The sequence below is a fragment of the Nycticebus coucang genome, chromosome 14 (assembly GCF_027406575.1).
Source record: "Nycticebus coucang isolate mNycCou1 chromosome 14, mNycCou1.pri, whole genome shotgun sequence".
In the NCBI taxonomy this organism is placed as follows: domain Eukaryota; kingdom Metazoa; phylum Chordata; class Mammalia; order Primates; family Lorisidae; genus Nycticebus; species Nycticebus coucang.
In genome coordinates, this window is record NC_069793.1 from 8,967,723 (window position 1) to 8,985,499 (window position 17,777).

Consider the following 17,777-nt stretch of genomic DNA (forward strand, 5'->3'; position numbering starts at 1 on the left):
CGCGGGTTGGGTCTGAGCTCTCAGGGACTCACCCCGCACGCCTGGAACCTCGCGGCGGTTTACGAATGTTTGGTTCGCTTGGTTGCACGCAGGGAGCAGCGCCAGGCACGCGCCTAGGACCAATTCGCCTGGGGGAGCCTACCCGCCTCACCCCTTCCTCACATGTGTGCCTGGGACAGGTGGGGCCGGGATTCCTAGAGTATTAAAAAAATGGGGGTGGGGAGAGGCGTGGTGCTAGGGGGAAGAGGTGTTAGGAACTGGTAAACTTCCACAAGCTTCTACCAAACCCTATTGTAAGTGCCTTTCATTAACTTTATTTTTCCTTTACTATCTTTTTTCTGTATTACAAAAATGATGTATACTCAGCTAAAATAAATTTTTTAAAAAATACAATCAAGAAACCTATGAGCGGTATAGAGTTTTGGTTAAGAAGCAGGACTGTGGAACTCTCTGCTTGGATTTGAATCTAGGCTGTGCTACTTACTGGGTGTATGATTCTGGGCAAGTTAATTAACTTCTCTATGCCTCAATTTCCCCACCTGTAGTAAGTATCACATAGAGCTGTTTTGAAGATTAGGAGAATTAAGGTCTGTCAAGTAGGTGGAGCAAAACCTGAATGTGAGATGTGTTTCCTGCTATCAGATATAAGATGAAGGTGAATGTTCCTCTGTCCTCCTCTTCCTCCCATCTCCCCACAGCAAACTCTGTCAAGCCTGACGTTGTATTCTTCCAGACCTTTGTACATATAAGACAAGCCCCCACCCCGCGCGCGCACGTTCTTCCAAGCATGGGTTAATACTGATATTCTACCTAGTCTGCTACTTGGTTTTTATAACTTAATCATCTGTGTAAATAGCTTTACAGTATTACATGAACCCTGTTCCTGGCATGTGGTAGCTTTGTATTTAATGGGGGCTCATTCCTGTAATCCCAGCACTCTGGGAGGCTGAGGCCAGTGGATTGCTTGAGCTCAGGATTTGGAATCCAGCCTGACCAAGAGTGAGACCTGGTCTCTATTAAAAATAGAAAAACTAGCTGGGGATCATGGCAGGTGACTGTAGTCCTAGCTACTCAAGAGGATGAGGCAAAAAGTTTGAGGTTGCTGTGAGCTATGATGCAACAGCACTCCACTGAGGGTGACAAAGTGAAACTGTGTCCAAAAAAAGAAAAGAAAGAAAGAATAAATAAGCATTTGATGAGTGAATGGGCCATTGCATTCAAAATGACTGACTGATGAAAGTGCATCAAATTTTGCATTAAGCAAAATAGTTTCCTCCATGGACACTATTCAGATTACTCAGAAGGCTTTCAGGGATGATGCTATGAGTGCAGCACAAATAAAAGTGTGGCATGAAAGCTTCAAAGACAGTTGACAATCGGGGCACCGGCCCCGTTTACCGAGGGTGGCAGGTTCAAACCCGGCTCCAGTCGAACGGCAACAAAAAATAGCCAGCCGTTGTGGCGAGCGCCTGTAGTCCCAGCTACTTGGGAGGCTGACGCAAGAGAATCGCCTAAGCCCAAGAGCTGGAGGTTGCTGTGAGCTGTGACGCCATGGTACTCTACCAAGGGCGACAGAGTGAGACTCTGTCTCAAAACAAACAAACAAACAAACACAAAGATGGTTGACAATCTGTTCAAAGTGGTCCACATTCTGAAAGACCTGCAACAAACAGAACACCTGAGCATGCTGAATGTGTATGGGCTGCAGTTGGCAAAGATAAGACTGAAGTGTGAGAAGTAAAAACTGATCAGGGCTCCAAAACTACAGTGTCTGAGATTTTGACATAGGTTGCAGTTTGGCCGGGGCCGGGTTTGAACCCGCCACCCTCCGTATATGGGGTCAGCACCCTACTCACTGAGCCACAGGCGCCACCCTTGATATAGGATCTTGGTGTGAAATGTTGTCATCTCAAAATGCATTCCTACCTTCTGCTACAGAGCAGAAAACATCAGGCTGCATTTGCAAATGACTTGCTTCTAACTCCTACTTATGAACCACATTTCCTCAAGAAGATCATCATCACCAGTCTGAGCAATAGTGAGACCCTGTCTGTAAAAAAAAAACAGCCGGGCGTTGTGGTAAGCGCCTGCAGTCCCAGCTGCTCAGGAGGCTAAGGCAAGAGGATTGCTTGAGCCTAAAGAGTTCGAGGTTGCTGTAAGCTATGACCACTGCACTCTACCCAGGGGGACAAAAATGAGACTCTGTCTTAAAAAAAAAAAAAAAAAAAGATCATAATCAAGGATGAATCATGCAGCTACAGGTATGTTTCCCAAACGAAGGCCCGGTCATCCCAGTGAAAGTCGTCTGGTTTTCCATACCCAAAGAAGGAGCAGTAATGTCTTACAAGATCAAGACCATGTTAACTGCGTGTTTTGATTGGGAAGGGGTTGTCCATCATGAGTATGCTCTTCCAGGCCAAACAGTTCATAAGGAGGGCTGCCTCAATATTCTCCTCAGTTGAGAGATGCAATGTGACAAAGAAATGGCCACAGCTATGGGCAACTGGTGATTGGGAGTTTCACCACAAAAACGTACCTGCCCAGGCATCACATGTTCTGCAGAGAGATTTTTGGTGAAACATCAAATCATCCAGATGACTTAGACTCCCTAAAGCTCAGATTTGGTGACCTATGACTTCCACTTTTCCCAAAACTAAAATTACCTTTGAAAAGGAAGAGATTTCAGACTGTTGATGAGATTCAGGAAAATACAAGGCAGCTGATGGCAATTCCAACACAGGATTTTGCAGTGTTTTTAACAGTAGAGGAGACACTGGGAAAACTGTGTGAGGTGCCAATGTGCTTATATTGAAGGGGAATGAGGCATCATTGTCCTATGCACAATGTCCCTTCTATCTTTCATATTCTTCAGTAAATGTCTCCGTTTTTCATATCACATGTCTGGATACTTTCTGGACATTCTTCATATACCTAGGATTGGAATTGCTGGATCTAAGGTATTGGGGTTTTTTTGTTTATTCGTTTGTTTTTTTAGACAGAGTCTTACTTTGTTGCCCTTGATAGAGTGCCGTGGAGTCATAGCTTACAACGACCTCAAACTCTTGGGCTCAAGCGACTCTCTTGCCTCAGCATCCCTTGTAGCTGGGACTATAGGCGCCCGCCATAATGCCCATCTGTTTTTAGAGATGGTGTTCTCACTCTGGCTCAGTCTGGTCTCGAACCTGTGAGGTCAGGTAATCTACCTGCCTCGGCCTCCCAGCGTGCTAGGATTACAGGCGTGAGCCATCTCGCCCAGCAAGGGGTTGGTATGATTCTCTGTAATAGAGAGAAGCAAACATTTTTTCAAAATGGTTGTAAAAATTTACACTCCCATCAGCAATGTATGAGAGTTCAAGTTGTTCCTTGCCCCCCCAAACACTTGGTATTGTCTGTCATTTTCATCTTAGCCATTATGATGAGTGTATAGACGTATTGTGATTTTCATTTCCCTTTCTCTGATGTCTAATGAATGTGAGAATATTTTCACATTCAGTGGCTAACAGATTACATGTAGTCTCTATATCTCCTTTATCTCCTTTGATCTGTGACAGTTTCTTATTCTTTCCTTACTTTTCATGACCATAACAGTTTTTTGGAGAGTATTGGTTACATATTTTGTAGAATGTCCTTCAATTTGGATTTGTCTGATCATTTTCTCATGACTAGACTGGGGTTCTGGATTTAGGGGACAAGTACCATGGAAGTGATATGCCTTTCTCATCAGATCATATCAGAGCATACACGATACAAACATGACATGATAATGAATTTGATCTCTTGATTGAGGTAGCATCTACCAGGTTTTTCTTTTTTTCTTCTTCTTTTTTTTTTTTTTTTAGAGACAGAGTCTTACTTTATCACCCTTGGTAGAGTGCCGTGGCATCACAGCTCGCAGCAACCTCCAACTCCTGGGCTTAGGCAATTCTTTTGCCTCAGCCTCTCGAGTAGCTGGGACCTCCAACTCCTGGGCTTAGGCAATTCTTTTGCCTCAGCCTCTCGAGTAGCTGGGACTATAGGTGCCCGCCCCAATGCCCAGCTATTTTTTTGTTGCAATTTGGCCGGGTCCCGGTTCGAACTCACCACCCTTTGTATATGGGGCCGGCGCCCTACCCACTGAGCCACAGGTGCCGCCCAAGTGATTCTCTTGCTTTAGTTTTTCTATTTTTAATAGAGACAGGGTCTTGCTGTAACTCAGGCTGGTCTCGAACTTGTGAGCTCAAGTAATCCACCTACCTTAGCCTCCCAGAGTTCTAAGATTACAGGGATGAGCCACCACTCTTGGCCTATCTACCAGGTTTTTCCACTGTAAAGGCAATAACGTTCTCTTGTTTGTACAGTAGTGAGTTAGAGAAAGAATAATGTTCTTTTTCCACATTCTATTATTTGAAAGTGAGTCCAGTCCATACCAAAGGAGAGAGTTAAGTTCAACTTCCTGAGGGGTGGACCATCTGCATGTATTAACTGGATACTTCTGTAAGCAAGATTTATTTATTAAACCATTTATTTCTATAGACTCATGTATACTCATGTATTTGATATGCTGGGCTATAATTTAATCACATTATTTCCTTTAGTTAGTAAAACTATTTGCTTCATTTTCCAGGGTGTTCCAGCTGTGCCTGCGGGGAGCTCTTGCACACTGGCTCCTGTGTCCTCTAACATGCTTCCATCTTCTTCTATTGTTTTGAGGACTGCCTTAATTTTGGTGCTGATGTGGTGTTGACAGGAAAAACTACACACACCCCAGAGCCCACAGATTGGACTCAGGGGAGCGGGTGGTTGGAAAGGGATGTGGAGGGGGAGTCTGGACTCCAAGGTCAAAGTAAGAGATTAAGGAGACCAGGAGAAGGTTGTAGGGGTCATGTGAAACTCACTCCCCCCAGAGTTCTCTGAAAGATCAACTCACAATTACAGCCGATTAATAAGAGAAAGGTTTATTTTTAAACACCATGCATGTGGAGGGAACCACAAAGTTAATTACCTAGTGTTTCAATGATAGTCCAATACTTTCATTGATGTCTTTTTGAAGGGAGGAAGAGAATGTAGAGTATGGGTCCAGCAAATGGACAATAGGGAGGATGAATAGATGGGGAAACAGACTGCGTTGTAAATTAACCTGTGAGATAGGTATTACATTTTAAATGATTTGGACCAGGTCTGCTAGCATTCAAGGGCAGGAAAGGAAGTTAGTTGCCCCCTTCGATCCCCTGGATCAGGTCAGGCTGGTTTTATGCAGATAGAGGGAAAGCCCCTTCCAATGTTTTCTGATTGTGAATAGCCTTGAATTCAAATTATTCTTGATGTCAAGTAGTCATATTAGGGGATAAAATTTCCTTTGTACCTTCAAGGTGTTACGGAAAATGAGGGGATTTAACTCTGAAAAGAGGAGTCTTGTGTCATCTAACCTTGCGTCTCCTACTGAGTCCAGAACAGTGACCCATGAGGTGACATGAGGCTGTTCTGCCACCTCTCCCAGGTTCTCCAACTCTGTGGCTTACTACGGCCTGGCCATGGACCTACAGAAGTTTGGGCTCAGCATATACCTGGTGCAGGCTCTGTTTGGGATCATTGACATCCCAGCCATGCTGGTGGCCACCACCACCATGATTTACGTGGGCCGCCGGGCCACTGTGGCCTCCTTCCTCATCCTGGCTGGGCTCATGGTCATTGCCAACCTGTTTGTGCCAGAAGGTAAGACATTCGCTACTGCCCTACTGCCCACCAAGAACTGGAAGCTGCTGTGGTCTGGTGGGCAACAAATGCAACAAGGGAATAAGGCTGAGGGGTATTTTTCTGGATCTGGAATGAAAGTGACTGTTGGTTAATAGAGGTTTTATTAAGCACTTTGTGCCCTGTGTCAGTTAGTGGTGGAGTATTTACCAAGGACCAGGGCCTTTGCCCTCAGGGCATTGACGGTCCTGGCAGGAACGTTACACAACAGTATATGATTAGAGCAGCTGGGCAGCTGAAGTGCTGGCTTGTGTGTGGCAGCTGGTCCATGGGTTGTAAACAGTTCAAACCTCGGCAAGGGTGCCTTGGAACAGTTGTTTGCAAACCTGGCTGAAATGACCTTTACCTGGAGCCCTTAGAAAGCTGCCAGTGCTCAGGTGCTTCGCACCAACGCAATGGGAATTTCCAGGATTTTCAAAACTGACCAGTGATCCCAGCAAGAAGCCAGGGTTGACAACCAGTGACTTAGAGCATGTGATAAACCGTGTGTGCAGTTGTGAGCCTAGCTCTGCCACCTGCCTCAGGCTTTGGTTGGTATGTTGACATATTTTATTCCATATTTTTTCCTATTTATAGACTTGGTTTTGACATAATTGAGATTATATTTTACATATGCATATATACACGACAATGTAAATGGGATTATATATAAGTATATGTGTATATACATACACCCTTTTTTCATATGCATTCTAACATAAACATGCTTTTCCACGTAATCGCAAAAGTTTCATGAACCTGATTTTTTGTTACTGTACTATATTTCATCTAAATTGGTGCTTCTCAACTCTGGCTGCACAATAGAGCCTCCTAGGGACCTTTAAAAACTACCCAAATTGAGCTCATCCCCAAGAAGCTTTGCTGTAATGGATATCGGGTAGGGCCCAGGTACGTGTGTGTTATAAAATCCCCCTGACTAATTCTAAGGTGCACCAGAGCTGCCACTAAACAGAGGAGGTACCATGATTTCCTGGACACTCACCCTAATGCGGGACGTTTAAATTGGGGTTTTGTTATTTCTATACCACAGCAGGACAAACGTATTAATAACAATAACGGGGGTCACAGCAAACACTTAATGAGCACTATGCACTTTGCACTCATGACATCATGTCCGCCTATGACAACCCCACAAAGCAGGTGTGGTATTTTTCTTATTTTATAGATGAGGCCCAGGAGGCCCAGAGAAAGTCAGCAACAGTGATCTGGGTCACTGGGATTTGAACTGAGACCCGACTCCAAAGCTTGCTCTGCCTCCTCAGCAGGACTCGTTGGCAAATGCAAACAAGGGAGGAAAGAGAGAGTCAGAGAAGGCAGTTTGGGGGTCTGGGTCCCACATGGGAAGGCAAGGTGGTGAAAATTCTGACCCTCCTCCTCTGGGTTTTGAGTGGTATGTGTCACATGCACACACACTATGCTCTGCCTCTTCCCCCCACCCCTCCTCTCCCACCGACAGCTCTGCCTCCTTCCCCCTGTCTAGACATGCAGACCCTGCGCACAGCCCAGGCGGCCCTGGGCAAAGGCTGCCTGGCCAGCTCCTTCATCTGCGTGTACCTGTTCACAGGAGAGCTGTACCCCACAGAGATCAGGTGGGCATGTTGGGGGGAGCTCCAGGCTGACATCTATTCTGCTTGCCAAAGTAGGACCCCTGATCCTTCTTGCTTTCCCCTCCCACACCCCGGGTCCAGCACTGCCTGCTCGTTGTGGGGTCCAGGCCATCTTGCTGACCCCTCCACATGCCTCCCACAGGCAGATGGGAATGGGTTTCACCTCGGTCAACGCCCGCCTTGGGGGCCTAGCAGCACCCCTGGTCACCACACTCGGGGAGTTCAGCACCATCCTGCCACCAGTGAGCTTTGGGGCAACATCCATCCTGGCTGGGCTGGCTGTCTGCTCCCTGATGGAGACCCGCAACATGCCCCTGGTAGAGACCATCGCGGCAATGGAGAGAAGGTGAGGGGCCTCTGGCATAGCTGGGTGGGGCAGCCAAACAGGCCACAGGTTAACTCAAAGCAGCTGGGGACAAACGGGATGTTCTGGCCACCTGTCTGGACACAAAGAGTGGTGACATCTCCCTGCCTCCACCTACACTGGCTTGGCTTTCAACAAGAACAGACTCAATCACAAATATCAAAGAGAAAGAAAAGTAAACCACAGCGTAAACCAGGAAACACAAAATATGGGGTGGAAGTAAAGCCTGGCAGGGAAGTGGGGAGAGCAGAGGGACCTGTAATGTGAAGCAAAGACAGGCCCTGTGGTCGCATGTAGGCTTCAGATTTGGCTTTGAACTTTTTCCACAGAAAGGAGGCCCCATTCATGACTTTTTGCTACTTTTGGATAGGAGAAAGAATACCAGTTCTCTGGGGAAAGTGAAGGTTTTCTTAGCAATGAGCACTAGATGAAATTTTTCTTGTGGGTCTCCTTGAGAGGTTACTGAGTCAGGTGCCAGCAATGTCTAGGACAATGTTTCTAAAATAAAGGTAAACGGGGATTTAGTCTGGCTATTCCTTGTGGCATTTCTCAGCAACAATGAACTCAGGAGGCCGGGTGCCGTGGCTCACGCCTATAATCCTAGCACTTTGGGAGGCCGAGGCGGGTGGATCACCTAAGCTCAGGAGCTTGAGATCAGCCTGAGTAAGAGTGAGACCCCATCTCTTAAAAACTAGCCGAGCATTGTGGTAGGTGCCTGTAGTCCCATTTACTTGTGAGGCTGAGGCGAGAGGATCACTTGAACCCAAGAGTTTGAGGTTGTTGCGAGCTATGATGCTGTGGCATTCTACTGAAGGCGACAAAGTGAGACTGTCTCCAAAAATAAAAACAACCCACAGTGAACTCAGGGAAGACCCTTCATTTGGGGCAACAATGACAGGGAAGATAACTGGGCCCAAGTTTGTAGCCTCTCCTGAGATTCCAGGAGGATCCCAAAGTTAGACCCATCTGCATCCAGAGGCCCATGTGCGTGCTGTGTTTGCAACCCTTAAATAATCCCTCTCAAACGTCCTATCTCTAATCCGAACAATGACAAGGAACAGACTACACGGACATCAAGAATTTATTCTTTCATGAGTCTTGTCAATTCTGCTTCCAGAACGGACTTTGAGTCTCTCTCACCAACCCCAGGGCCATCACCCTACTCCAAGGCACCAACATCTCCTGTCTGGACAGCTACAAGAGCCTCATGGCTGTCCCTCTCCATTTTATTCTCTACACCAGTGGTCCCCAAAGTTTTTGGCACCAGGGATCAGTTTCTTTTTTTTTTTTTTTTTTGAAAGCAGTGACTATTTATTTATTTATTTTTAGAGACAGAGTCTCACTTTATGGCCCTCGGTAGAGTGCCGTGGCATCACACAGCTCACAGCAACCTCCAGCTCCTGGGCTTAAGCGATTCTCTTGCCTCAGCCTCCCGAGTAGCTGGGACTACAGGCGCCCGCCACAACGCCCAGCTATTTTTTTTGGTTGCAGTTCAGCCGGGGCCGGGTTTGAACCCGCCACCCTCGGTATATGGGGCCGGCGCCCCACCAACTGAGCCACAGGCGCCACCCAGCAGTGACTATTTATTAACAGCCCAGATTACAAAAACAATCAGGGCAGATACCTTAGTTCATTCTTCTAATAAGCCTATTGATTTGATCTTCCCTGTTACCAGCATCTCCACCTTCTACAAAGTGGGTTGTTTTTTTCTTCATCCCTCCCCGTGGAGATGATAACTTAAAGGGCCACAAGAAGTTATTTGCTTCTTTGAAGCGTTTTCCAACAGTATAGATCTCATGAATCAGATCCTCCATGCATCATCACATTTACCAAGAGATCGCGCAATCAAACTGTTATCAGTCAACGCAATTCGTTTCTTATTGATTTTGCCATAACCACGCTTGTAGATTAGCTCATTTACTGACTTCAGATTTGGGTACCCCCATGCAATATACGGTTCAACAATCCTCAGCATGTTAATGCAAGCCTTGTTGAGCTTAACAAAAGTTCCATTGAAGATCTGGTGAAGGCGAAGAAGCTGCAACACTTTTCGGACCTTTGGACTCACACCATTGATACCTCTGATCCTGATGACAAATGCCAATTTGGTTCTGCAGGTACATAGAAGTTGCCAGCTTTTCTTGCCATCCTAGCCATCCGAATCTCAGTTCTGTACATCTGCCTATATTCTTTATGATAATGCTTAGCTTTTTCATAGATAAGCTTCCTCCTTGCCTTTCGAAGCATCTTTTGGGCACACTTCTTTCTCAGACGCTTGATCTTCAGCTCTGCGAAATTCTTTCGCTTTTTCTTAAGGGTTTCTGGCACAGCAGGAACCTTCTTTTTCTTCTCTTCGACAGCCGCCGTGGTTCCAGCTGGAAAAAGAGTCAGGGATCAGTTTCATGGAAGGCAATTTTTCCATGGACGAGGGATGGGAGGTGGGGGATTAGATTCTCATAAGGAGCATGTAATCCGGATCCCTGACATGCACAGTTTATAGTGGGGTTCTCACTCCCATGAGAATCTAATGCAGCTGCCGACATGACAGAGGTGGAGTTTAGGTGGTGATGCAGCAAAGGGTAGCAGCTGTGAACATATATGAAGCTTCCATCACTCACTCGCTGCTGCTTACCTTCTGCTGTGCAGTCAGGTTCCTAACAGGTCACAGAACTGGTACCAGTCCTTGGCCCAGGGATTGAGGGCCACAGGTGTACACAATACCTAGAATGGTAGGCTTAGGCTGCACACAGGATCATGTCACTGCCTTCCTCAGAATCCTTCAATAGCCCCCTTTTGCATTGAGGATAAAATCAGAAATCCCATATGATCAGGCTCCTTATCCCTGGCAGCCTGGCTACCAGCTGGGCTGCTCCTCCGTCTGGAATGTTCTTCTGCTCACTCCTTACCTGTTTGACTCCCACTCGTCCCACAGATCCAGCTCCAGGTATCCCAGATGCAGGGTAAATATTTGGCAGTAACCCAATCCTGATCCAGTTTCCAGGTTCTATGAAATGTTCCTTGAGGGACCCAAGTACGTGAAAAAAATTGGAGAAGTGTCCTTCCCTGATACTACAGAGGCTACAGCCAAGTTGATTTTGACCTGGCCAAGTTTTGTTTACCTTGGCCATAAAAAATCCCCGTAATGCCAGATGAAATTCTGGATGTAGGTAATATGACTCCTCTGGGGGCAATTTATTTGTTATAAAAATTACTGTATATTGTTACTGGATATGAACCAATTAAATTTTGAACACCACTTACTGAAAATAATTTTTATCTTTAGGGTAATTAATAACAAGTTGTTCTTTCTCAGGGCAACCTTCTTATTGGGCCCGATCTGGCTGGCCCACTCTGGGACACTCCTCTACCTACCTTGTTCTGTCCCATGTAATGGCTTTGGGATTGAATTGCTCAGGAAGAGAAGGGAAGAAACGCTTTTCATATATTTTTGATGACACAGATTGTCATTCTCATAAGCAGATAAAAGTACAATCCTCTCACCTCCCCGGTCCCCAAGTTCACACCTCTCTAGACTCCCCTTGTCCTCACAGATTTCCCCTTGGGATAGGAACAAAGACAGATTAGCCAGGGCCTGTTTACATCTCATGTAAACTTTGCAAAAGAAATTTAAACCTGTGGTTTTATTAAAGAGTAAACAGACATAGTGCTTATTTAGCAAGCAGAAGAAACAAATAGGGCTTTCTTGAGAAAGAAAAGCTCCAACCTTGGGTAGCCACCGGCAGGAGGACCACATGGAGCCATGCCCCAAGGAAGATAAGTGACCTTTGGCCAGGAAGGTTGCAGAATTCTAGAGGTCAGGAACTCTGGAGTTTGAGTTTGGCTTTTGCAACTTAATTCATTTATTCAGTTCTTAGCCATTGAGTTCTTACTATATGCCAGACACAGTGCTTCGTGTGGGGTGTAGAGTAAACAAACCATATTATTTCTGCACTCTTGGAGCTTAGAGTAAGGGCCACACATAAAGAGAAAAGACGTAGCGGCGCCTGTAGCTTTGTCGGCAGGGTGCCGGCCACATCCACCAAGGGTTGTGGGTTCGAACTCAGCCCGGGGCCTGCTAAACAACAACGGCAACTGTAACCAAAAAATAGCCGGGCATTGTGGTGGGCAGAGGCTGAGGCAAGAGAATAGCTTAAGCCCAAGAGTTTGAGGTTGTTGTGAGCTGTGATGCCATGACACTCTACCCAGGGTGACAGCTTGAGACTCTGTCTCAAAAAAAGAGAAAAGACACACAAATAAATACATGCTAATTAATGTAGCTTTAAGAGAGTCCACGTAGGTGGTTAGGAATGCTCTAGACTTAAGCCTAGACTGAAAAGATGAGGAGGGTGAGCCAGGCTGAAAAGGAGAGAAGTGCGTCCTTGAAGGAGGAAACCATCTCTGAAGCCCCCTGAGGTCCCAGAGAGCAGAGAGTTGCTGATAGTGAGCCAGGTCTGAGCTCTCACGGTGGGGCCAGAGAGTGGGCAGGGGCAGCCCTAGAGACCACACTGGGAATTTAGGCTTTTATTTTAAGTCAATGGAGAAACAACTACAGAAGTTGGAGGAAGAGATTGATATGGTCTGATTTACATTTTTAAAACATCTTTTTGTCTCCTCAGCATTATTAAACCTCAGCCTAAATGGGTCTCAGCCTAGGCTCTAGGAGCATAAGTCAGTTTCTCCAGAACAGCGTTCCTCAACCCTTTTTCTTTCCTTTTTCTTTTTTTTTTGAGACAGAGTCTCACTTTGTTGCCCTTAGTAGACTGCCATTGCATTACAGCTCACAGCAACCTCAGACTCTTGGGCTCAAGCGATCCTCTTGCCTCAGCCTCCCAAGTAGCTGGGACTACAGGCGCCCACCACAATGCCTGTCTATTTTTAGAGATGGGGACTCACTCTTGCTCAGGCTGGTCTCCAACCTGTGAGCTCAGGCAATCCACCCGCCTCGGCTTCCCAGAGTGCTGGGGTTACAGGCGTGAGCCACCATGCCCGGCCTCTCAACCCTTTTTCATTGTCATCCCCCGCATTTTAGACCCTTTCCACCAATACAATTTTAACACCAAAGACATACCATGTGTCAGTTCATGAACCATGGCCACAAAACGTTGTATCTGAGATTTTTTTGCCCTCCAAGAAACAGTTTTTGCTGTTGGGGCAGTATCTTCCCGATGGAGAATGTACACTCTGAAACTCCGCGTGTGTGTTCCCCCAGCCGAAAGGACTCCTTACAGTTGAGACTTTTAGAGCTACCAAGCTTATGATCAGATGCACATTTAGTACGTCCTTGTGTGGCTTCTCAAAAGTTCTGGCCCACCGGCTTCCTCATTAACCTGGCTAGAGTACCTCTGGACAGCTCTTGTCCAACCAAACATGCAACAGAAACCAGTTTTCATTGGGTAGGAGATGGTGATGCTGGAGGAGGGAAGGTGAGAGACAGTCTCCTGAGTCAGTCGGACGGAGTTTCAGAGGCAGAGATGGTAAAAATCCAAGAATTCCCCAGCCCATCTCATTTTTCTTAATCTCCATTTCCTTCCTTCTTCCCTTTCTTTTCTTTTCTTTTCTTTCTTTTTTTTTTTTTTTTGAGACAGTCTTTTCTATTGCCCAGGCTACAGTGCCATGGCATCAGCCTAGCTTATAGCAACCTCAAACTCCTGTAGTCAAGTGATCCTCTTGCCTCAGCCTCCTGAATAGCTGGGACTGCAGGCGCCCACCACAACACTCAGCTAATTTTTCTATTTTTGGTAGAAATGGGGGTCTTGCTCTTGCTCAGGCTGGTCTGGAACTCCTGAGCTCAAGCGATCCTCCCACCTCAGCCTCTCAGAGTGCTGAGATTATAGGGGTGAGCCACTCCCTACTCCCCTCATTTCTGATCTTACCAAGTAATTATGGGAGCCAGTCACAGACCTGCAAAGACAAGTATAAAAATGAGAAGAAGTACCCTCAATGAATCCCCAACAATAAAAAAAAAAAAAAATCTACTTGACATTCCACAAAAAAAAAAAAAAATTAAATTAAAAAAAAATACAACAGTCCCTGACATTAGCAACTCTGGAGGTTTCAATTCTCTTTCCTGCTTGCTGAGCCACAGGACCCTTTGTGTAAGCTAACGACCCCTTGTAATTAAGAAAAAAAAAAATGAGAAGAAAACGGCCCTTGCAAGATGCTCATTCCCAAGATGTGGAGAGCAGAGCCAGATTAGTTCTCATTATCTCCTAACACTGTTCCCACCGACAAGATGCAAATGGGCTTTACCCAGATTTTTTTTGTAGACCAACAAAAATCACTGGTGAATACCATCATGTATTTCTGTGTAAATTGCAGATACATCATTAATCATGAGGCCAAGCATGATTCACAGAATGTTCTGAAGGACTGATGATGTGCTAGGGTCAGCTCTGGTGACCTAGTTAGGGTTATGTTTCGGCTTGTTGGAGTAATGACCAACAGGTGACTAACTGCGTTCAAAATAATCCTTTTGGGTAAGAATAGAACGTTCACAGTGGAAGAAATGCAAATGGAAAGTTAGCAGAATAAAAGTATCCACTGCAGTCAGAAACAAAAGAATTGCAGATTTAAACAGGGAGATATCATTTAAAAAATATCCAATAAGTAACTAATTTAAAACATAGTAATAGTCAGTGCAGGAGCATCTATGGTTAGTGAAGAAATCCCTATACTCTTTCTGAAAACTTCAGGTTTTTATTTTTTTTTTTTGTAGAGACAGAGTCTCACTTTATGGCCCTCGGTAGAGTGCCGTGGCCTCACACAGCTCACAGCAACCTCCAACTCCTGGGCTTAAGTGATTCTCTTGCCTCAGCCTCCCGAGTAGCTGGGACTACAGGCACCCGCCACAACGCCCGGCTATTTTTTGGTTGCAGTTTGGCCGGGGCCGGGTTCGAACCCGCCACCCTCGGCACATGGGGCCGGCGCCCCACCGACTAAGCCACAGGCGCCGCCCAGGTTTTTTTTTTTTTTTTACAGAGTCTCACTATATCACTCTCAGTAGAGTGCTGTGGCATCACAGCTCACAGCAACCTCCCACTCTTGGGCGTAAGTGATTCTCTTGCCTCAGCCTTCCCAGTAGCTGAGACTATAGGCGCCTGCCACAATGCCCAGCTATTTTTTGTTGTTGTTGCAGTTGTCATTGTTTTAGCTGCCTAGGCTGGGTTCAAACCCGCCAGCCTCGGTGTATGTGGCTGGCACCCTACCCACTGAACTATAGGCGCCACCTTCTTTCTGAAAACTTCTTTGGCATTACTAGTCATGAGCTATACAAAGATTCATATTTTTCTAAGTAGAACGACATTTACAAAAATTTGTCCTAAAACAATAAGCTGAATGTGGATGGAGTTCATATACAAAGATATTTATCACTCAGCTCAGTGTCCGTAATTCAGTTGTTAGGGCACTGGCCACATACACCAGGGCTGGTGGGTTCGAACCCGGCCTGGTTCTACTAAACAAATAAACAAACAAATAGCCAGGCGTTGTGGCAGATGCCTGTAGTCCCAGCTGCTTGGGAGGCTGAAGCAAGAGAATAGCTTGAGGCAGCGCCTGTAGCTCAGTGGGTAGGGCGCCGGCCACATGCACCAGGGCTGGTGGGTTCGAACCCAGCCCTGGCCTGCTGAAAACAAAAAACTAGCCGGGCATTGTGGTGGGCACCTGTAGTCCCAGCTACTTGGGAGGCTGAGGCAAGACAATCACTTAAGCCCAAGAGTTTGAGGTTACTATAAGCTGTGATGCCATGGCCTTCTACCGAGGGCAACAAAGTGAAACTCTGTCTCAATAAAAAATATAAGAGAGAAAGAATAGCTTGAGCCCAAGAGTTTGAGCTTGCTGATGCCACAGCACTGTACAGAGAGGTGACAAAGTGAGACTCTGTCTCAAAAAATATATATAGGATGGCGCTGTGGCTCAGTGAGTAGGGTGCCAGCCCCATTTACCAAAGGTGGTGGGTTAGAACACCCGGCCCTGGCCAAACTGCAACAAAAAATAGCTGGGCGTTGTGGCAAGTGCCTGTAGTCCCAGCCACTCGGGAGACTAAGGCAAGAGAATCGCCTAAGCCCAAGAGCTGGAGGTTGCTGTGAGCTGTGACACTACACCACTCTACCAAGGGTGACAAAGTAAGACTCTCTCTCTAAAAGAAAAAATATATATATATTTACCACTGTGTTTAGAAAAATTGTAAACTCTCCAAATATCCTAAATGTAAGAAAATCATAATACATTGTACAATAGTTAAAAGTTATATTATGAAATATTTCATAGCATAGGGAATGTTCACAAATACTGTTAAACAATATCTTAAAATTACTTATGATATTTCCTATTCTTTTTTTATTTTTTTTTGAGACAGAGTCTCACTATGTTGCCCTCAGTAGAGTGCTATGGCGTCACAGCTCACAGCAACCTCAAACTCTTGGACTTAAGCGATTATCTTGCCTCAGCCTCCCAAGTAGTTGGGACTACAATGCCCAGCTATTTTTTGGTTGCAGTTGTCATTGTTGTTTAGCAGGCCCAGGCTGGGTTCAAACCCACCAACTTCTGTGTATGTGGCCAGTGCCCTAGCCACTGAGCTATGGGTGCTGCCCTTTTTCTTTTCTATCTTTTTTTCTTTCTTTCTTTCTTTTTTTTTTGTGGTTTTTGGCTGGGGCTGGGTTTGAACCCGCCACCTATGGCATATGAGACCAGCGCCCTACTCCTTGAGCCACAGTCACCGCCTTCTTTTTCTTTTTAACAGTAGATTTCTCATAGTTCACAGCAATCTCAAACTCCTGGGTTCAAGCATCCTCTTGCCTTAGCCTCCCAAAGTGCTGGGGCTATAGGCATGAGCCCTTGTGCCCAGCCAATATTTTTTTTCTTTTCTTTTTTTTTTTTTTTTTTTGTGGTTTTTAGCCGGGGCTGGAACCCACCACCTCCAGCATATGGGACCAGCGCCCTACCCCTTTGAGCCATAGGCACCGCCCAATATTTTCTTTTTAGGGGAGGGATTTTTTTAGAGACAGAGTCTCACCTTGTTGTTCTCGGTTAGAGTGCCGTGGCATCAACCTCCAGCTCCTGGGCTTAGACAATTCTCTTGCCTCAGCCTCCCAAGTAGCTGGGACTACAGGCGCTCGCCACAACACCCGGCTATTTTTTTGTTGCAATTTGGCCAGAGCTGAGTTTGAACCCGCCACCCTCGTTATATGGGGCAGGCGCCCTACTCACTGAGCCACAGGAGCTGCCCCCAATATTTTCTTTTTTTTTTTTTTTTAATTCTTCTTTTTTTTTTTTTTTTTTGGTTTTTTTTTGTTTTTTTTTTTTTTTTGGCCGGGGCTGGGTTTGAACCCGCCACCTCTGGCATATGGGACCGGCGCCCTACTCCTTGAGCCACAGGCGCCGCCCAATATTTTCTTAATTATGTCATGAAATAGAGACTTGAAAGTGAGAAAGAAACGTATTAAAATAGTGACAGTGTTACTTCAAAGCATGGATGATATTTATTTTTTCCTGGATGCTTTACATTTTTAGAATTATCTCATAATTATCTCTATTGAGTAGGTTTTCTTTGATAATCAGAGGGGAAAGTCACATAATTTTTAAAAATTGTAAAAATCCAATGAGGCAGTTTCCCAACACTTTTTTTCAGGCCTAGAAGCTAGGAGAGGAGCTGGGAAGACAGGTTTCCCAAAGCCCAGGAGAGAGGCAGCCTGGCCTGCAGAAGCTTCCAACCCTCCAACCATTTACTTTCCTTGGAGAATTTCTCACTTGCACACAACAAATAAAACCCAGAAGCTGAATGATACCAGGGGACAGAAGTCAGAAAAATGAGAAGGATCAAAGATCAGAAAAAGAGAGATGTAGGATAATAGAATAAGAAGAAAAGAGGCTGCCACGTTAAGAAATCAGTCAGGGCTCAGTGCCCCTGGCTCAAGCGGCTAAGGCAACAGCCACATACACCTGAGCTGGCGGGTTCAAATCCAGCCTGGGCCGCCAAATAACAATGATGGCTGCAACCAAAATATAGCCGGGCATTGTGGCAGGTGCCTGTAGTCTCACCTACTTGGGAAGCAGAGGCAGGAGTATCACTTGAGCCCAGG

At 45.8% G+C, this 17,777-nt stretch overlaps 1 protein-coding gene across 1 annotated transcript in view; it reads left to right on the plus strand.

Moving 5' to 3' along the window:
* The window catches only part of LOC128564923 (solute carrier family 22 member 20), a 30,294-nt gene that overhangs the window by 10,549 nt on the left and 1,968 nt on the right, over positions 1-17,777 (plus strand). Inside the window, exons 7-9 of the mRNA XM_053561019.1 lie at positions 5,477-5,691; positions 7,211-7,319; positions 7,480-7,683. Of these exons, the coding sequence (XP_053416994.1) occupies positions 5,477-5,691; positions 7,211-7,319; positions 7,480-7,683 (528 nt within the window). The remainder of the gene's footprint in view (positions 1-5,476; positions 5,692-7,210; positions 7,320-7,479; positions 7,684-17,777) is intronic.